At 37.5% G+C, this 23038-nt stretch overlaps 1 protein-coding gene across 1 annotated transcript; it reads right to left on the bottom strand.

The window, feature by feature from the left end:
* Positions 1-6908: 6908 nt before the first annotated feature.
* On the bottom strand, positions 6909-17791 carry LOC119503519 (major histocompatibility complex class I-related gene protein-like). Its single transcript, XM_037795350.1, has 7 exons — positions 17639-17791; positions 14624-14890; positions 13059-13337; positions 12619-12921; positions 11095-11202; positions 10896-10913; positions 6909-6928 (listed from the first exon to the last, which is right to left on the bottom strand). Exons 1-7 carry the CDS (start codon positions 17691-17693, stop codon positions 6909-6911), a joined length of 1050 nt encoding a protein of 349 aa, XP_037651278.1. The 5' UTR covers positions 17694-17791.
* Between the last annotated feature and the right edge of the window lie 5247 nt (positions 17792-23038).

The raw sequence follows: 23038 nt of genomic DNA, 5'->3' as shown, positions 1-23038 counted from the left end.
CAAGCTTACCATGACCACCATCTTAGTTTAGACTTGTTAGCATGCTAACATTTGCTAATTAGCACTAAAGTACAGCTGATGCTCCTGGGAGTGTCATTAGTTTTGCAGATAATTGGTCATAAACCAAACTATTGGACACGTTGTTTCTGAACCAAATTGTACTACAGGAAAAGTCAGGGAATCACCAACGACACCGGGGTTCGTCTTCTGGGGACTATGTACATCTGTACCAAATTTCATGATAATCCATCTATGAGATATTTTAGTGTGGAACCAAAGTGTTTGACTGACTGACTGACAATCCTTAAAGCCACATAAGCCAAGTTTCCTCATTTATCACATGTGGTATGAAACTATTTGGTTTTATGTGCTGGGCTTTTGCAATATCTGCCTCTGGAATTTGGACAGCCGCCCCAGTACAATAAAGGTGACTGGGATTTTCTTTAGTGCAGCAGTAAAATAAAACATTTGCAACTAAATAGCAAACCTCGCTTTCTAGAATATAATGCCCTTATTTCTTTGGGTAATCCACAAATCACTCTGTGGACAGTTTTATAAGGGACTATTTCTTTGGCAAAAAAAGTCATCCCAATTAATCAGTATGTTCCAAACACTTATCCCTTTGCCAATAAATCGCTAGCAAATCGTGCAATTTCTGGCAGCGCTTCGGAGCTATAAGGAGACGAGGGCCGTAGCCAAGACTTTAAAAAAATACATAGGTCTAAAGTACAATCCCCCCCCCCCCCCCATACATCGTCCAAAAAGAGTTATTATAGTTTCTGAAAATATTTCTCAACATGAAGGTGTTAATTCCAAAACCAGGAATCAATCATCACACGCCATACCAACCATGTGTAAGTTTCCAATTAGAAGACTGAAAACTCCCTTTTAGACTCACAATAGACCTGTTTTAGTCTTTTTTAGGGGGGGTACAGAGGGTCTTTAGGGGGAGATAGCAGGTCAACAGTAGATGTCACATAGAAGTGGTGTACGTCATCTGAAAGCTGGGAACCTGAAGATTCATTTGAGATGCAGCTCAGCACTGTGTGCCAAGTTGTTCATAAATCAGAAATAAACATAAATTAATTAATCAATTAATTAAAATACATTGTAAAGTGTATAAGGGCATGGAACATTATGATAGAAGTATATGATGGCCAGTCCCATGTTAAAAGTCCTATATTGTTCTTATTTTCAGATTCATACTTGTATTTTGTGTTTCTACTAGAACATGTTTACATGCTGTAATGTTCAAAAAAACCTTTATTTGCCTCATACTGTCTGCCTGAATATGCCTGTATTCACCCTCTGTCTGAAACGCTCCGTTATAGTACATTTCAACGGAATTGTGTTGCTAGGCAACAGCTTGGGTCCATGTTTACTTCCTGTCAGCTGATGTTATTTACAGATACTGCAACAGGAAATAAACTGGGACACATTAAGAATGTTTATGTTTAAAACCGTGTAAATATTGTATATTTATGACATCACAAATGAACAGAAATCCTAACGGCTTGTTTCAAACACACAATTTCTGAATACGGGCTGTGTGTATTTCTCTGTAATTTGAGCGTTTTCATAGTGTAACAGTATTTTTGTAGCACTTAGGCCTGCTTTATAATATAAAAGTCTCACTTTTTACAATATGGGACCTTTAAGACTGCTTTCCCTTTTCCATGCAGGTTGGTGTTTTTTCTATGACTCTAGGTTGCCATTGCAGTGAAACCAAGCTAACCACTATCTAAGAGGAACACTGCTGCTGTCGTGCTCTATATGTGCTAAATATGTTCAAACGTATTGGATTTGTGGACACACCCCGATAAGTGATATTACCCAGCAGGTGTTGTGGCTTTGACAGCTGTTTGGAGATGTCAGTTAAGGCCTGGCTGAGAGGGGTGGCGAGTCTCAGAGCAGCAGCCCTTTGTGGTCCTGATTTACCCATCAAGGGCAGTTAACTGCCTAAAGAATTTCATTAGCCTGGCTGTCAGTCCTGACACGAAGAACATTGTGGGGAAAAAACTTGAAACGTTTGACATGAAAATGGTCAGATTCAAAGATATTTAGCAGAAAAATAACAGCAGCAGCTTTGATTTCAGAAACACACTTGGATGTTATGGATTTATACTTTTTGGTCTTACCAAAAGTTTTATTTTTTATTTGTTTATTTTTTCTCTACAAACATTGTGGTTCAGTATATGCTATAAGTGTCCATGCCCACATTATCATACACAACCGACTTAAAAGAATACTCTAATTTGTTACACCTAATTAGTTAGTTAATTTATAGTTTTTCTCAAATTATATTTAGGATTTTTTATGTTTTTAAACTTAAATTGCAATCAGTTAAGTATATTTCATTTGATTGTTTTAATCAAAACTGGGGCAGCCTCCCTTGCATATTCTGTTATTATTTATATTGTTTGTTAAATGTTCTTTTTTGATGTGCTATTAAATAAATTATCATTACTTGGTTGAAACCTTAAATTCGGATTAAATATCAATTAAAATATTTCTCTTGCCAAACACAAAAATGTACATACATACACAGTAAAAAGATGATTTTTGACTTTTTTTTTCATTTAGTAAAAGAACTGATATTCACTATTACATTTAAGTATAGTTTTTACATTTCAATAAACTAATTTAAACACTAATTTTATTACAAGTCTTTTTATTTACTTCGTAAGAAGTTGCTAACAGTCCCTTTAATGCAGGTCAATATAACAATATTTTTTTGCTTATTTTACAACTTAAATTTGACCATAAACAAAAGCTAAATTTGCTATAATATATAAGTATAATTTTCACTTAGGATGAAACTAAATACATTTTGTTACAGTCAATGTTTAATTTACTTGACTTACTATAAATAAAGACAGGAATATACTCTTCAAAAGACCTAAATGTATATGCTTTTTTAAAATAAGCATCAGATTTTGCAGCCAATAAGGCTAACCAGTATGTGTTTTCAACACTTGAGGAAAAAAACATTAAGTAAATTATGGTGTTTTTGGCACAAGAGAGAAGTTGTAATCTGCAACCTCACCACTAGATACCGCCAGATCCTACATACTATTCCTTTAAGACCAGTTTTAAAGGTCCCATATTATAAAAAAGTAAGATTTTCATGTTTTTTATTATAAAGCAGCTTGGGTCCATGTTTAGACCATTTCAGGTTTTAAACATAAACATTCTAAATGTGTCCCAGTTTATTTCCTGTTGCCGTGCATGTGAATGACATCAACTGACAGGAAGTTAACATGGACCCAAGCTGTTGCCTAGCAACGCAATTCCGTTGAATTGCACTAAAACGGAGTGTTTCAGACAGAGGATAAATACAGGTATATTCAGGCAGATAGTACGAGGAAAACAACGTTTTTTTTTAACATTACAGCATGTAAACATGATCTAGTAGAAACATAAAATACAAGTATGAACCTGAAAATGAGCGTGATATGGGACCTTTAAGGAAATTCCCAATATGTGTGTAAGTCAAACTGTGAAGGCCTAATGTTATCTTTAGCAGAGACTCATTTTTACATTGAAAAGGACAGCAAATGTAATGCAAATATACGTACAGACATGTGAGGATTGATTTCACATACAAAAGTATTAATTCATAACAGTGCAAAGAGTATTTTCCATTAAGTTTTGTGATATTTAGAAGGTGTACTCTTAAGCTGAGCTGTTTATTTTTGTCCATAGTTTACTGGCTATCTGAATCATACTGAAAATTCCCATAACAGATCCCAACTGTATTAATATTATACACAGGATTGTACCAGCCTTCAGAAAGCTGCATCAGTAGTACTCAGAGAACAAATAAACTCCAGGGAAACAATACATTTCTATAAGTTAGATTACAGCAGAAAACATCAGTTACTGGCAGCAATGCTTTGTATCAGTATCTACCTTAAAAAGCCAACGTTGGTCATCCCTGGCTGATATCCCTGAGCAGCCTCACATTATCAGTATACGCTTGCTCTACCACCTGCTACTTTTAATATTAACAGCATCTCTTTGCTACATTAAAAACTCAGCCAGCCCTGTAATAGTATTTTCACATGCGAGATCATCATTCCTCCTCCTCCTCCCGTTCCTGACTTTATCTGACTCTTCCTCATCATCTCTGCTGATCTGTGTTTCTCAGCCTTAATGTGGCTTCTACACCGCCTCCACTGACCCCGCTCAGCTCCGCTCGCCTTATCCCTCCCTGCCTCCGCCTATCTGCACTCCGGTTACACTCCCTGTAGTCCTAGCCTTAGCCTGGCCCTATTTGTTGTTTCCCCACAGACATTTTCATTAAGATGATGTCAGGATAGACTCAACTCATTCTGCATTATGTTTACTCAAGGAGATACAGCCCAGAATGTCTTCCTTCTTTGTTGTGATCTTACCAGGCTCAACATGGCTCTCTTTAAATATATATATATAAATTCAAATCGAAGAAGATAAGAGAAATGTGGCAGAGAGAGGACTGTTAACTTCTGTACATTATGGAGGATGTTGTATTTGAGATAGAAATTCACACAAATTGCCATTTGAATAATAGAGTAAAGCCTTAAAGCAGCGGTTCCCAACATGGGGGGTCAGGACTTTCCTAGGGGTCCTAAGATAAATCTGAAGGGTCACAAGATGATTAAAGGGATGGTTAGAAGAATACAAATTTACACAAAATTATGTCTATTTTTCTAACTTTCTCTGGGGTTTTTTGCCACTTCACTTACTAATTAATAAATGTTAGCACGCTAGCATGCTAAATTAAGATGATGAACATGGTATAGACATTAAACCTGCTTAACATTAGCATGTTAGCATGCTGATGTTAACATTCGTCTTAAAGGTTCTAAATGTGAGATTGGGAGCATTTCTATTGCCTCTGCACAGCTCTCAACATGGCGACGGCTGAGCCGGGAGCTCGCAGCTAACGGTGCTAACAGTAAAAACTATGGCAACAAGTGCTAACAGAGCTAACAGTGTTAACCTGAGGGGGGGAACCGGAGGGTGGGTGCTACACTTCCGCAACGCCGCCGCAGGTCGGGACAGCGTTATCAGCTTTAACCGCCGTATGAGAGCAGTTCAGAGCGGCGGCCATGAGCTAGCCAGTGGGACACGCTCACATGCACTTACATGCACTAAAAGGCATGCACGGCCGGCCCGGCTGTGTCAACAAAGCACAGAGAAGCTCTGAGGGAGAGAGACTTCTCTGCTCAGGTAGACACGTCTAGAAGGGAGCCCGCAAATTGCGAAATCTGACCTGAGATCTGCTGAAAACTTGCAAAAACTCGCAAGACTCGCTGCCCGACGACCTATCCTCACCTTAACAATCTCGCAAGAGTTTCCCCTGTTTGCGGGCCCCCTTCTAGCCACTACCATTACTCCTCTATATATTTACATAGCAAATAGTTGTTTGCTGCGTAAAAAGCAAGTTACAATGAAAGCTCTACTTCACTGCTCTGTATTTCCTTTCAAGATACCCACAGCAAAGTAAAACAAGGATTGATTGCGGTAAATGCATGTGATTAGTAATCTGCAGGCTGTGCACTAGTAAGCAATGAGTCATAATGAGCGCCCGGTCTATACTGTCAACACTGTTGAGCTGAGTAAAATCATTCACAGTGTAGGCCTGCAAGTGTTGTGCCAATTAAAGCTACTTTAACATCAAACTTCGTGCATCTAACACCGTGTGTATTTACAGTCCTTTCATGCTGTGTGTATCAGTAATCATCAGACCTCTTGTGCATACAGAGCATTATTGAGCTGTCACGGAGAAAGTAGTCTCGGGTCACTCGTGCCGTTTTAACACAGAGAAATCACGGAGGGTTATTACAGGTCGTTTGTCTGCAGAGTGCTCTCCGTTTCTAGTCACGCTAAAAAACTCCACAGGTGGAGACGTTAACAGCGTATTTCACTTTTTTAACCCACACTTTGGTCCTTTTCTTCGACGTTGTCGAGTCTCAATAGATTTCTCTTAATTATTCTCCTCTGTGCGAGAACAGCAGAGCAAATCAAGCGTGGAGAATGAGTTCTCCGACAAGGACTTTAACAGCTGTGATATTTCTTTTGTCAGTTTTTTTTTTTGTCTCAGAATAGTAGGTGCAAATTTCCAACAAGTGCCAGACTTCACGGTGACACCCTGATTGTCGCCTGCATTACACACAGCATGTGTTCAGCCAGGTACTTGCTGTGGAGGAGCCAAGTGCAGGGGCTGTTATATGGGCTTATAAGGTTTGACAGGAATTCTGCAGGATTTTAATGGTATTTTACAGTTAATATGTAAGCTGAGACAGCAGCTCCCAAACTGGGACTCCCAGTGGTTCTTGATGCTGTTTTAGGGGTTTATGAACCCAGTGAGGAATAGTTGATTTCTAGTTTCCACTCTCATGTTATTATCACCCCACATTGGTGGGAAGTTTTGTACTTTGTACTTGAGTATTTCCATTTTATTCACTTTATACTTTTACGTCAATACAGTTAAGAGAGATACTTCTTTTACTCCACTGCATTTAATTACTACTTACCAGGGATGAACCGATTGCAAAATTATGGACAAATACCAATGATTACAATAAAATATTTGCCGATAGCCAATACCGTGGTTTTGTTGTTGTTTAGTTTGTTGTTATTTATTCCCCCTTTGGTACTAGGGAAATAAAGACATCTTCATTATAAAAAAAAAAAAATTAACTGTCTTCACTTTTAAAGTCATTCAGCTCTTCATTCATATCTTGAATGAGCACAAATTGAATTATATAAATTTATAAAACAAGCTTTAAAGGTCCCATATTATAAAAAAAAAATATTTATAAATGCCTACCTGTTATACAAAGTAGGGAATTTAGGTGACGTGATGACAGCTGAGCTATCGCCATAACAGCTGAGCAAACTCCTTCCACTGAATACAAATGTTAGACGTGGTTGAAAGGCCCTGAAAAAGCGAGTAAGGGGACCTTGAGTTAAGTGTAGAGCTGCAAAGATTAATCGATTAGTTGTCAACTATTAAATTAATCGGCAACTATTTTGATAATCAGTTTGAGTCATTTAAAAAAAAATTATAATAATTCTCTGATTCCAATCTCTTAAATGTGAATATTTTCTGGTTTCTTTAATCCTCTATGACAGTAAACTGGATATCTTTGAGTTGTGGACAAAGCAAGACATTTAAGTACGTCATTTTGGGCTTTGGGAAACACTGATAGACATTTTTTAACATTTTATAGACCAAAGAACTTTGATTAATCAAGAAAATAATTGACAGATTAATCAACAATGAAAATAATCGTTAGATGCAGTCCGAGTTAAAGGTCCCATATTGTAAAAAGTGAGCTTTTCTTGTCTTTTATATTATAAAGCAGGTTTAAGTGCTATATAAATACTGTGAAAGTATCAACACACTCAATATACGGAGAAATACACACAGCCCGTATTCAGAAATTGTGCGTTTGAAACAAGCGGTTAGGATTTCTGTCCATTTGTGATGTCACAAATCTACAATATTTAGACCATTACACGGTTTTAAACGTAAACATTCTAAATGTGTCCCAGTTTATTTCCTGTTGCAGTGTATTTAAATATCATCAGCTGACAGGAAGTAAACATGGGCCCAAACTGTTGCCTAGCAACGCAATTCCGTTGCAACTCTGTTGAAATGCACTAAAACGAAGCGTTTCAGACAGAGGGTAAATACAGGTGTATTCAGGCAGACAGTATGAGGAAAATAAAGTATTTTTTGAACATTATAGCATGTTAACATGTTCTAGTAGAAACACAAAATACAAGTATGAACCTGAAAATGAGCACGACATGGGACCTTTAAGTGTTTTTTTTTGTCAAACAACTCTGTTCCTTTTCCAGCAGCTGCAAAAATAAATCATGCCGACACAAATACTTTTGGGCTTTCTGCATACATATATATGAATATAAAGTACTATACTTGTACATGTATCATTTTACTTAAATAGAGATTTGAAAACAGGAATTTTATGTCATTCCATTTTGTTGTATTTCTACTTTTACTGAACTAAAAGATGCAAATACTTTTTCCACCACATTCACGAGTTGTACACGGCTCAGTATTAAATCAGCAACTTGACTTTGTCCATGTGGTTTACTGGAGACAATCCATATGCAGTGGGACTATGTGACCCTAATGTTTGAGAAATCCATAGACAAAGTTTGTAAGTGATGCAACTAAATAGTACTGATTACAGTTTAGTGAGTCGAGACGTTTCTTGCTGCAGTCTGCAAAAGTGGATGAAAAAAAATAAAAAGATAGATTTAATCCAAGATTTTAAAGATAGTCCTAATTTGAATTGATATCATGGAAATTTGGAGAGAGGAAGTAAAGAACAACATTGCCCTCTGCTGGTCTGTTAAAGTGATTACTAAAAAAGGACAAATACAATGTGACAGAAGAGCAGAACTTTGAGGTGTGACATGAGAATAACAAGAAATCTACCTTAGAGCTGCAACGATTAAGTCATTAGTTGTCAACTATAATCGATTAATCGGTTTGAGTAATTTTTGTAAGAAAAAAAGGTTGAAATTCTATGATTCCAGGTTATTAAATGTGAATATTTTCTGGTTTCTTTACTCCTCGATGACAGTAAACTGAATATCTTTGAGTTGTGGACAAAACAAGACATTTGAGGACATCATCTTGGGCTTTGGGAAACACTGATCGACATTTTTTAACATTTTATAGACCAAACAACTTCGATTAATCAAGAAAATAATTAACAGATTAATCAACAATGAAAATAATCGTTAGATGCAGCCCGAGTTGAAGGTCCCATATTGTAAAAAGTGAGCTTTTCTTGTCTTTTATATTATAAAGCAGGTTTAAGGGCTATATAAATAATGTGAAAGTATCAAAACGCTCAATATACGGAGAAATACACACAGCCCGTATTCAGAAATTGTGCGTTTGAAATAAGCGGTTAGGATTTCTGTCCATTTGTGATTTCACAAATATACAATATTTAGACCATCACACGGTTATAAACGTAAACATTCTAAATGTGTCCCAGTTTATTTCCTGTTGCAGTGTATGTAAATAACATCAGCTGACAGGAAGTAAACATGGACCCAAATTGTGCCTAGCAACGCAATTCCGTTGCAATTCCGTTGAAATGCACTAAAACGGAGTGTTTCAGACAGAGGGTAAATACAGGTTATATTCAGGCAGACAGTATGAGGGAAATAAAGTGTTTTTTGAACATTACAGCATGTAAACATGTTCTAGTAGAAATACAAAATACAAGTATGAACCTGAAAATGAGCACGACATGGGACCTTTAAGTGTTTTTTTTTGTCAAACAACTGTGTTCCTTTTCGAGCAGCTGCAAAAATAAATCATGCCGACACAAATACTTTTGGGCTTTCTGCATACATATATATGAATATATAGTACTATACTTGTACTTGTATAATTTTACTTAAATAGAGATTTGAAAACAGGATTTTATGTCATTCCATTTGTTGTATTTCTACTTTTACTGAACTAAAAGATGTGACTACTTTTTCCACCACATTCAGTATGTTGTACTCGATTCAGTATTAAATCAGCAAATTGACTTTTTCCATGTGGTTTACTGGAGACAATCCATATGCAGTGGGACTATGTGACCCTAATGTTTGAGAAATCCATAGACAAAGTCTGTAAGTGATGCAACTAAATAGTACTGATTACAGTTTAGTGAGTCGAGACGTTTCTTGCTGCAGTCTGCAAAAGTGGATGAAAAAAAAATAAAAAGATGGATTTAATCCAAGATTTTAAAGATAGTCCTGATTTGAATTGATATCATGGAAACTTGGAGAGGAAGTAAAGAACAACATTGCCCTCTGCTGGTCTGTTAAAGTGATTACTAAAAAAGAACAACTACAATGTGACAGAAGAGCAGAACTTTGAGGTGTGACATGAGAATAAAAATAAATCTACCTTAGAGCTGCAACGATTAAGCGATTAGTTGTCAAATATAATCGATTAATCAGTTTGAGTCATTTTTGTAAGAATGAAAAAGGTCTAAATTCTCTGATTCCAGCTTCTTAAATTTGAATATTTTCTGGTTTCTTTACTCCTCTATGACAGTAAACTGAATATCTTTGAGTTGTGGACAAAACAAGACATTTAAGGACGTCATCTTGGACTTTGGGAAACACTGATCGACATTTTTTACATTTTATAGACCAAACAACAAATCGATTAACTGAAAAATAATTGACAGATTAATCGACAATTAAAATAATTGTTAGTTGCAGCACTACTGTAATCTATCTAGATCTCTCCTCACAGACTATGAATAAAAAAACTACACCATTCAGGTTTTGTTGTACAAAGGTGGAAAGTAATTTATTACATTTACTCAAGTACCAGTTTTGAGGTAAATATACTTTACTTGATTATTTCCATTTTTTGCTAATTTATACTTGAGTAATATACATTTTACTTCTTCAGTTATTTACAACTATAGTTAGCTTTCAGATTAAGATTTTACATACAAAAACACATACATTGAAAGCTTTTACTTCATTTGGAGTATTTTTTATTGCTAACTTTACTTAAGAATTAAGAATTAAGGCCCCCCTTGTAACATAGATCTTTGATCTCACTTCCAGGAATATAAAAATAATAATAATGAAATATTTGTTGTACAGATTGTAAAGTCCTCTGAGAAAGAAAGTTCTGGAGTTCAGCATCCTCTTCTATGTTCACTGCCCCCCTGTCAACACAAGTAGTAAATAAAGTGAAATCCTTGTCATATTGGTGTCCACATTATGCCGGACGTTTGTTTTTATGGTGAACAGGATATTAGTTGCTCGCCCACAAGGGGAAAAATATATAAAAATATATATATTTGTATATAATGTGAAACATTTCACAATATAATACTTACTTTTAGCAGGGCGAAACCCTGAAATACAGATGAGAGAAAACAATGTTAGAAAATGATTCACATTTCATTTTGTGCTTCACTATCACAGTCAAATAAATGGATTGAGTTACCAGAAGTACCACACTAAATATGCAGGACGAGACTATCACAGGTATTCATTTTAATTCATCAGAGGAATAAAAACATCTCTGTTCCTCACCGTTATTGTTCCTCCTCCAGATGAAGAGTCTAGCGATGCAGACCGCCAGCAGCAGCAGTCCTACAACAACTCCAATAACAGGACCAGCAGGGAACCCTGCAGGAGGAACTGGAACCAAAACAGAACATTCACACTTTGGGTTCATTCACACTGTGTGCTGTGTGGTTCTGAAAGTGTTTTCAGTGGTAATGCCTCAGTTCTTGATATGACTTTCATTTCAAATCAACATTCAGGCAGTGCTGTCAATCATTATTGGTCAAACAAATGTGTAGTAAATAAAAACCTTGACAAAGAGGTTCACAGCTTATCAGTGGTTTAAGTGGGTACAGTAAACCAGGAGTTCAAGATATGAAAACGAACAATAATGTTTGGACGGGAGAACTTGTTCAGACGGGTGCTCTACAAACAAATCAATGTCCAGTGCGCTGTGTAACGTTATATCAGTTACATTTATTTACACTTTCACATCTCACCATCATGTTCTTCCCCTGTTTCCATTCAGTGGGATCTAATTCAACAATGTTTCATATGGCAAGGCTCTGCTCGGCCTTGCACGGCTCGGCGCGGTCAAAAACTGTTTGGCTCTCCTTCTCACACACCCCTGATCCTAATCAGGAGAGCTTACCTATATGCGCTTTCATGTCCATGTTACACCCTGTGGTCAGTGCTAGCACTGCAGGCATACATTATTGTGTCATCCACAGATAAAAGTAAAACAAACAAAAAACGACATTAAGGCTCCAACATAAGGCTTTGTTTGTGTGTTTAGTTTGGTTTAGTTTGAACAGCTGGCTCCTAGGCGTTGTCCAATGTGCTCCAGGCACTGTGGATTTCTGATGCATTTCATGACTTTTTCTCTCCCCCCGACCCGCCGGAAATGCCCCGTCAGAAACTCACCTGCATGCACACTTTGATTCTCACAAACACACTCACTAAATATCAATTCTATATCACTGGTAGAGGCGATGAAAATGTAAATGCCATTCCCCGGTATAAAATAAGTTTTTCCTTTTTAATATGTTATCCCGACCCCCAGGTTGAGAACCACTGATGTAATAAACCATAACTTGGAAGATTTCACTGTAGACAAATAGCCCAACATATCCTTAACTTTGCTCCTGTAGCTGACGGGTTAAGACGCCGACCACGAACCACAACGTCCCCAGTTTGAGCAACAGATCTTTGTTGCATCATTCTCTGCCTCGTTTCCTGTCATCTCAATACTGTCTCCAGTAAAGGCACAAACTGTCACTGCTCTACTTTGTTTTATGTGAGTTTATATGGCTTTTTTAAAGCATTGCTTTTTACATTTGTATTATGTTTTATGTTTTTATGTTTTCTGTGTTTTACCTAGCTGCGAGACAAAATGCTCCTGGGGGACAACAAAGTTGAAGTTAACATTTTGGCACTATACACACTAGTTTCTAATACGTTTTTCCTTAATTATGGTCTAACTGTCCACCAAATGTTACAGGAATCTGTTGCAAATAAATAAACAAATATACAAGTATATTCCAATCTTACCCCAGTTGGTCCTGATCACTGCTTTGTCCAGTCTGGTGACGATGTCGTCCACCACACCAGAGAGATGAAACACACAGTCGTACCTCCTCCAGTCTTCAGGTGCGACTGATGACAGGTTCAGCTTAACACTCATCTGGAAGGATCCATCGTGGTTGGGGAGGATCTCTCCGAGGTCCACGTCCTCATGAATCTCCTCTCCATCTCTCCTCCAGAACATCATGGCTCTGTCAGGGTAGAAACCTGTAGCGTGGCAGCTGACTGGAGAGGAGGGAGTCTTCTGGAGGAGAGACACTGAGGGACGCTCTGGGGAGAAGGACAAACACGGATGAGTCTGTACTGAGACACCAGGATGTGTCAGGATATTATTTTCATTGGAATGATACAGTGCCTGAGAAGCACTGAGTCCATGTACAACAGTACATCTTGCCATGTGATCCTACCTGTTCTCTGCAGAAAGCTCCTCCCATAGTGTAGGTACTTCTTCAGCAAGACAGGACATAAGTTGTTGACGTAGTGTTTGTTAAATTCTAAGGTAGCTTTGTCATTATCCCATCTACGTTTGGTGATGAAAGCCTGTTGTTTTGGAGCGGTCCATGTCAGCGTCTGCAGGTCCAACACAAGGAAGTCTTCTCCATTATAACCGTACTGACTAAAACCAACAACCTCTCCAGTCTCGTCGTCCCACTCACAGCCGACCATCCTCTGAAAAATGTGGACATCTGAGAGAGACAGAGACAGAAAAAAGAGACATCTCAGTACAGCCAGCTCCTTTACCATTCTACCTTCTGTTTTAGAGGGATGGGGTACAGGGGATGTTCAGGGGTAGATAAATAGTCAACAGTAGATGTCACATAGAAGTGGTGTACATCATCTGAAAGCTGGGAACCTGGAGATTCATTTGAGATGCAGCACTGTGTGTCAAGTTGTTCTAGTCATAAATCAGAAATAAAAATTAATTAATAATGGATGAATAAATTAAAATAAATAGTGAAAGTGTATAAGAGCGTAGAACATTATGATAGAAGTATATGATGGTCATCCCCATGCTCTGTTATGTCTCATAAGTTAATATTTTTTTACTGCTGGAGTATTGATAAAAATGATCAATAATCCCTCCAAAATACCACATTAAGACACCAAGACCTTGAGGAACACCATAGAAAAAGCCATGCTGTGATTTGGTATCAAAATCTTTTGACATTTGGAGATTTCTGCAAGAATTGTATTTTTCGGCGATTGGATGGCGAGCACTTCTGTTGTGTAAACTGCTCAGAAACCCCCTTATTGTCAATCTAGCTAGGAAAACATCCATCCTCTGAATGCTCTAGGTCTGTAGTTGGTGGATGTAAAGTTTCATGAGGCTGTGATTATCCTAGAGGTCACCACAGGTCATTTCATACAGTGAGGTCAAATTTCAAAAAATGGTCTCACTACACTGAAATGTCTCATATGGGGACTAACATCATCACACATGAATACAGTTGGGCTCATTGGATCTACAAGAGTCTCCGCTTTACAGTGATACCCAATTTATGTAATTCAAGACTGTTTAGGGACCCAAGTATGCAGAAATATTCAGATACATCATTTTAGAAAATGCAAAAAATAACAGATTTATACTGCATTAAAAAAACTGCATGTGATTATCATAAAGTGTGCATGTGTAAGGTCAAGGGACCCCTTTGAAAATCGCCATGGCAATATTTCCTCGTCAAATTTACCGTAACTTTGCAGCGTTATTTAGCGTTATCTTCCCGACAAGCTAGTATGACATGGTTGGTAGCAATGGATTCCTTAGATTTTCTAGTTTCATATGATAACAGTATCATCACTCAGTGCAACAACCTCTTAAAGAGGTTAAGGGGTTAATGGATAATATGATATCTTCACCACAGAGACACACACACATTGGCTCAGTGTGTTTATACTGTAAGCTACGTCTCACCTCAGAGGGAGGAAACATTTCACCAGTAAAAAGTTACATATGAACATAAACATACTGTACCTCCAGTTTGGTTTAAGCGCTGCTTCAGGCTGTCCAAGTTGGCTCTGAAGCTCTGCTGGCTACCCAAACACTGAATAAAATACCACTCCAGGTGTTGTGGCTCATCCTTTACTAGTTTCCTCACCCAGTCCTGTTTGGGTTCTGGGGTCTCGATGTTGCTGCCACAGTAACCCCCCAACACTTCATCGACCATCGCAGCTGCCATGAACTCTGGGAAGTTTGGGACTCCAGAAGTTGCAGTAGAGAAAATTTTCAGGGAGTGTTTCACTGCAAGACAAAGAAGGTTTTGAATTGGATTTTAAACATTTTTGAGGGGTTGATTGATTAACCCATTTGTGCCCACAACTGAAATTTCGAGTTTTGGACTTGCCTCAGCACAAATTTGAAAACATTTTCAAAATCGGTCAAACTGTTTGACTGAAAAGTGAGTTTTTCTTATCATACTTTATCTAGTCTTTGGGCACATGGGCCTACTGTTTTTGCACTCCTTTATATTTTAGGCAAAAACAGTAGTCACGTGACCTCAGATGAGATATACAGTAGTATGATAAGAAAATGTCTGTATCTCAGAAACTACAAAGAGCACAATCAAGTATTTGGTATCTATGAACTCATACAAAGTTGAATATCGAAGATATGCACACATATGCAGTGTAAAAAGTGTTGTACTGTTAGATACTTGCCCAAAATATGTCCGTACCACTTTTCAAAACTTTTGACCGATCAGAACAAATGTGCCCTTATCATACTAAATATAGTCTTTGGGCACAAATGGGTTAATTGGTTGTCAATTCCCCAAAAAGGAGATATATATACAACAGCAAAGTGTGTAATGAAATACTAAGTATTAACAGTGTGCAAGTTACAATTTTGTTTTAAAATTAAATTAAATATGGTATATATATATATAGATATAGATATATCTATATATATATATATGGATATAGATATATATTTTTATTATTGTAGGTCTGCTAACATCAGAGATTTGCTCTTTTACAGATGATAGAATTATTATTAAGGAAACCTAGTAAATGTGTTGGAATTGCTATAATATATAATTTTGATTTAATTATGTCATACTACATAAACAATAATATTGGGGGATAGTATGTCCTCTCTATGATCACAGCATTTCCCACAGCACAGAGGTTATGTCTCCTAGCAACAGTCAAGGTTTCCTCTATCACGTTTATGACGACGTTATTGACATATTATTGCCTAAACTAAAATATATATATAGTTTATGTGTCGTTTTGTGACACAAAGGCTAGGTCTATATAAAAACTGTAAAGAAGATTCCATATCCTTTCATGCATTTTCTACCTCAGTTTATGTGGTTTGAATATCTATGCCTTAGTTTATATCCTTAATTATCGTTTTGCTAAGTGCATTTCTATTGGCTGAGTAGCCTGTCAATCAATCCTTCGTAGCAGAGGTAACTCCTCTCCTTTTTCTGTTGCTCCAGAGAGTTCCGTGACAAGTGAGCTGTAGTTGAGCTACAATGTAATTAGTATTGCACAGTTTGGACATTTTAGACAGTGAGAGCCTGTGTGCGTCCATTGAGATGTAAGTTTCCTTTTTGCTATTTGAAGATATAAGTCTTAAAGGTCCCATATATACTCATTTTCAGGTTCATACTTGTACCTTTATTACAAGGTAATATTTCATTTATTTCCCTCACTGTCTGCTTGAATATGCCTGTATTTACCCTCTGTCTGAAACGCTCCATTTTAGTGCATTTCAACAGAATTGCAACAGAATTGCAACAGAATTGCGTTGCTAGGCAACAGCTTGGGTCCATGTTTACTTCCTGTCAGCTGATGTCATTCACATACACTGCAACCAGAAATAAACTGGGACACATTTAGAATGTTTACGTTTAAAACCGTGTGATGGTCAAAATATTGTATATTTGTGACATCACAAATGGACAGAAATCCTATCGGCTTGTTTCAAACGCACAATTTCTGAATACGGGCTGTGTGTGTATTTCTCTGTATATTGAGCGCTTCCATACTTTCACAGTATTTATAAAGCACTTAAACCTGCTTTATAATATAAAAGACATGAAAATCTCACTTTTTACAATATGGGACCTTTAAGTTGTTACATGAGGGATGCATACTTGTTAGCCGTGCTCGTTAAAGAGTTAGCTCTGTATTTACTGTGTTTTATGTTTCATGCCATGCGTAGCAATGCTGTACGTAGTGTTACGGAGTGAAATGGTAATGTTTACATGTCTACAGGGCGTTCGTAACGACGCACTGCTCTCGTGTGCCGTTCATTGCACACAGACAAGCAGCAAGTGTAGTACGAGATAAGAGGGGCGCTGCCCAGTAGAACCATGTGTTCATATAAGAGTATATAATATAATAATATATAATAATATAATATAATAATATATAATAATATAACATAATAATATATAAGAGAATATAATCCATAAGAGATAGCGCATAAGAGATATTGAATGTTATTTTAATTTATTAGCTATAATGTTGTTTGTCCTGTTATTTGACAGCACTGTGTAAGAGTATTAAGGATCACAGTATATCCTGTATATGGTAGTAATGTTAGTTATATGGTGAAATTATGTACATAATGCTGTATTCTGTAGAGCGTTGTATGTAATGATTCCCATACAATCAATATTCATTAAAGTCCTTTATTTCTACGGTTACAGAACCACACACTAACGGAAACTATACTTCCTGTCTGAAGTGTAAATGATGCACAGTGCGTGAAGTTTACAATAAAGTTCACTGAAGACAAATCCATCTCAAGAGCATTTTTACTGATGTCCTACGGTTATTCCCCCTATCCTACCAGCAAAGTAATAGTCATGAGTAGGTCGCCTTGTCCGATTTATTGTGACATTATTCTAAGTTCAGTGTGACAAAGTGAAAGTGAAAGTGGTTCCTCAATGTCGCACTACAAAGTGACTAAATCTTACAAGTTTTGCATCAACAAGAATAACAAGAAATAACGGTGAGAGTCACAATATGATCTTACCTGTAGATGCAACGTGACAGAAGAGGAGCAAGTTGAGCCAAATTAGTAACTTCATCTTGTTTTGAGTAGTAAGAGAGAGAGAGAGCTTCAGCCAGCCGACTAGCAGATATTTCAACGCGGGTCAGGTTCCTGGAGGGAGGGAGTTATGACGTCTAGTTGAGGGGCTGATATTATCAACGGCTCATAAGCGAGATAAATTTTTCTGAAAGATCAAATTCGTTAGAAATTTACTCTTTAAAAGAATTATAATTATTATAGCCTAATTTTTTTTTTTTTAACTTAATATCCACGAAAAAATATGTTGAGCAAAATGTCACAGTTTCCTTGTAGTTTGCTCTAATTTGCGGTTTTCAGTAGCTTTACCTGCCGTCTACTTAAAGTGGGACATTATAACACTTTTAGTTATGCCAACTTTAAATCAAGTATTAATACATGACATAATGTTACCCAAAGTACAACATCTTTAAATAAGAACAAAAAGCATGCATGACAACTCCATGTAAATAAAGTTAAAATAAAAATAAAAGTTAAAAATAAAAAATAAAAAATAAATTATAAAAAATATCCATTTATAACAGTGTATGTGCATCTCAATATCTTCACATTATTGTAATTGGATGTGTTTCTGCTGTTTGAGGTTTGCAGAATAATAGAGCTAGAGTAAAATAAATACCATAATTAACAATCTATGTTCATTATTCCATTATTAATAAATCCAGCAATGAAAGTGAGTATTTTGTGAGTATTTATCTGTGTTGAAAGAGTTGGTGTTGTCGTTAGCCAAAGCCTATGGAGGCAAGATTTATCCCATGATGCATTGCTTTCTTCTTCTTCTTTTTCTTCTTCGGTTGGCAAGACTGGTTTAGAGACGTGGTAATGAAAGATCATGCTGTTTTTCCCTCCTTATTACCTGAATCAGGTGATTTCTCTTGGATGCATTGGGTCGACTATGTCGATTTTTTTTTTAATAGATTTAATTTTAAATCTGTTAATACAATAAACAATCAAACCTTTACATAGATAAATACATATGAAAGAAATGAAGGGACACAAAATGAAAATAAATAGATACAAAAATAAAAATCAATAAAGCAACATAAAGCATGCCAGGGTCAATATAAATAAATAAATAAAATATAGAGTAATTTAAGTAAAAACATTTAGATTAGGAGCACAGGCTCAGCCTTTTTTGGCTGGTCTGGTGATATGAAAAGTAAAAAAAAGTGTATTCAGACTTTGTGGATAATAAAGTGAAGGTGTGAACAAACCACAGATACAGGAGGTCAGGATGATGAGCAGCAGGATGCTGCAGATCATCTTTTCCCTGTGAGAGGAGACAGAAACACAAGTTCAGTTATTACAGGTATAAGAGAGATGATCTACAGTCTTCATAGTCATTACAAAACCTGATCCTTTTTAGGATTACAACTGACTGATGTCAGATTATTGCTGATATATATCTATATATATCTATATATCTATATATCTATATTTATATAGATATATAAACTGGAAAAACAAAGTTCGGAAACTTGTGTTTGGTGGATTATTTCTCTGTTGTTACAATGCTAATTGGCATGGTATTTTACATCGTTGGAAAGCCTGTTTATTTACCTTCGCAATGATGTCCAACTTGTAAGGATCATTCATTTGTGGGATGAGCAGCACAGCTGATTATGTGGGTAGCGCCCAAGAAAAATTTGCAAAAATGCTCTAAACAGTGTATTCTCATAAGGCTACCAGGAAGCCTGCAATGACTACCCTTCACCGTCGGTCCCGTTTGCGCTGGTGTCGACAACACAGATAATGGAACCTGAACATGTGGGGGAATGTTATGTTCAGTGATGAGTCCAGGTTCTGTCTGCGAAAGTTGGACGGCAGGGTCAAAGTATGGAGACTTGATTGTTGCACCGATGGAGTAACAGCTTTTGGTGGGGGCAGTGTCATGGTGTGGGGGGGCATCTTCCTCACTGGCAAAACAAGGCTTGTCATCATTGAAGGCCATCTCAATGCAGGGAGATATCGGGATGAGATTCTGCAGCCAGTGGCGATCCCATATCTCCACAATCTGGCACCTAACTTCATCCTCCAAGATGACAACGCTCGCCCCCACAGAGCCAGGGTTATCACAGACTACCTCCACAATGTGGGAGTAGAGAGAATGGAACGGCCTGCCAAGAGTCCACACCTCAACCCAATTCAACACTTGTGGGATCAGCTTGGGCGTGCTGTACGTGTTAGAGTGACCAACACAACCACGCTGGCTGACCTGCAACGAATCCAGGTTGAGGAATGGAACGCCATTGGATCTTCCACCGCTACTGAGGCTCCTGACGGTGTATTAAATGAATAAAGTGTAAAAAAGCCAATATGTCTTGTTTGTTCCTTGTTACTGATAGAGAGTTCAATCATCCAATCCACCAAACAACTCAAAACAAGAGTCAATACCAACAGGAGAATACACTGTTTACCATTGACGGAGCATTTTGGCACATTTTTCTTGGGCGCTACCCACATAATCAGCTGTGCTGCTCATCCCACAAATGCATGATCCTTACAAGTTGGACGTCATTGCGAAGGTAAATAAACAGGCTTTCCAACGATGTAAAATACAATGACCATTAGCATTATAACAACAGAGAAATAATCCACCAAACACAAGTTTCCAAACTTTGTTTTTCCAGTTTATATATGTATATATATATATATATATATAAATATATATATATATATATCGTTTGAAATATTTCACAGTATAATACTTACTGTTAGCAGGGCGAAACCCGGAAATACAGATGAGAGAAAACAATATTAGAAAATGATTCACATTTCAGAATTTATGAAAGCAGAAAAACAAAAAACAGCACTTTGTGCTTCACTATCACAGTCAAATAAATGGACTGAGTTACCAGAAGTACCACACTAAATATGCAGGACGAGACTATCACAGGTATTTATTTTAATTCATCAGAGGAATAAAAACATCTCTGTTCCTCACCGTTATTGTTCCTCCTCTAGAAGAAGAGTCCAGCGATGCAGACCGCCAGCAGCAGCAGCAGCAATCCTACAACAACTCCAATAACAGGACCAGCAGGGAATCCTGCAGGAGGAACTGGAACCAAAACAGAACATTCACACTTTGGGTTCATTCACACTGTGTGCTGTGTGGTTCTGAAAGTGTTTTCAGTGGTAATGCCTCAGTTCTGGATACATTTCAGTTTGCATGAACATTCAGGAGTGCTGTCAATCATCATTGGTCAAACAAATGTGTAGTAAATAAAAACCTCGACAAAGAGGTTCACAGCTTATCAGGCCAGTTGCTCTGACGTCACACGTCATGAAGATCTTTGACAGACTGGTTATGCAGTACGTCGAGCCCCTTGTGAGCGACTCCCTGGACCCCCTGCAGTTTGCATACCAGGCAAACATCAGTGTGGATGATGCCATCATCTATCTGCTCCACAGAGCCTACAGACATCTGGAGAGGCCGCACAGCACGGTAAGACTCATGTTCTTCGACTTCTCCAGCGCCTTCAACACCATCCAGCCACACCGGCTAGCTGAGAAGCTCTCAGTGATGCAGGTAGACCATGGCCTGGTGGCCTGGATTATGGATTACCTCACCAGCAGACCACATAATGTCAGACTGAAGGGCAGCCTGTCAGATGTGCTGGTGAGCAACACCGGCACCCCCCAAGAAACTGTGCTGTCACCCTTCCTGTTCACCACCTACACCTCCGACTTCCACTTCAACTGGGGTAGGTGGCACCCACAGAAGTTCTCCGATGACTCCTCCATCGTCAGCTGCATCACAGATGACAACGAGGAGGAGTACAGAGCCCTGGTGGAGAACTTCGTAGGGTGGTGTAACAACAATCACCTCCAGCTCAACATCAGAAAGACCAAGGAGCTGGTGGTGGACTTCCACGGGGCAACAAGAAGCCCCCAACTCCCATCACCATCCGAGGGGAGGAGGTGGAGGTGGTGGACACCTAAAAGTTCCTGGGAGTACACATGAACAATAAACTGGACTGGACCGACAACACCGAGGCCCTCTACAGGAAGAGACAGAGCAAACTGTTCTTCCTGAGGAGGCTCAGGCTCTTCAATGTCTGCAATAGGCTGCTGCAGATGTTTTACCAGTCTGTAGTAGCCAGCGTCCTCTTCTTTGCTGTGGCATGTTGGGGGGCAAACACTGATCATGTTTTAAATCTGTAAGGGACCAAGCAGTGAAGCAACGAGGAAACAGGAGTTGTTGAAATAATTTGGGCTTTTTATTCAGCCAAAAAATAACAAAACATTATTAACCAATAATTGAATACCTAGGTCTAACAAAAAAGAGGTTAAAGTAATATAACAATACTTATTCCCACTATTAAACAAGATGTTAACTGAACAAAACTAACCTCCACAACGAAACATGAGGGCATATATATATAGGGCTTAGCCAAACCAAAATATCACACAAAGGGGTAAACAAGAGGGACACAAAATATAATTAAATACTAAGCAGAACTAACTACAACCAAATCCCCCCCATAACATGGCCGCACTTGGTTTGGCCCAGTTTGAGTCCTCATGGCAGCACTTGGTTTGAGTCCTCAGCCACACCCCTATCTCCACCAGGAAGTCAGCTCCCCCAACAGCCAACTCAAACAAAGAAACAAATGATTAATATAACAAATAATAATATGTGTGAATCTAAACTATATAAGGTTAAACACAAATAAACAAATATGTGATGTTAATTGTAAAGGTGTAGTTGGCTGCAAATTAAATGAACCTGTGTAGGTCGTAAACTAATGAGATGAGAGAGTGTGAACCGGAATGATATTACCCTGTGTGGCTGTGACCATCACAAATCTATAGGCTACCACTAACACTGCTACTGCAATTACTATTATGTTCATTTTCAGGCACCTTATCAATATCATACTAATAAGAGCAATCAGAATAACAGGCAAATAGTAGTATATAAATAAATAATGGTAACAACAAATATAATAATATTAGTTATGATCTGAATTTATTGAAATAATGGTGATAATATAGCAATTATTAAAAAAACACAAAATATACTAATAGCATAATTTATAATCATTGGTTTCACACATTACACTGGAAACACTGGCATGTTGCCTTAAGGAGTGTCCACTGTACTTCAAAGTTTACTGAGTACCTAAATTTAGCTGGGCAAAAAGATACCATTTAATTTTAAAAATAATACAAATATTAATAACAAATGTGTGATTAGTCTGTATTTCATTCCACAAAAAATATCTGAACTGTCATTTTTGTTTTGTATGATAATCTCATTAGAGTCAGGGCAGTGTAATTGCATAGCTAACTTGCATCTTTATATCCTGAAATCAACTGTATTTCAATTTTAATAATGATACA

Source organism: Sebastes umbrosus, chromosome 15 (assembly GCF_015220745.1).
Source record: "Sebastes umbrosus isolate fSebUmb1 chromosome 15, fSebUmb1.pri, whole genome shotgun sequence".
Lineage (NCBI taxonomy): Eukaryota > Metazoa > Chordata > Actinopteri > Perciformes > Sebastidae > Sebastes > Sebastes umbrosus.
Note: the sequence above shows the minus strand (reverse complement) of the source record. Positions and strands in the feature narration are given on the sequence as shown.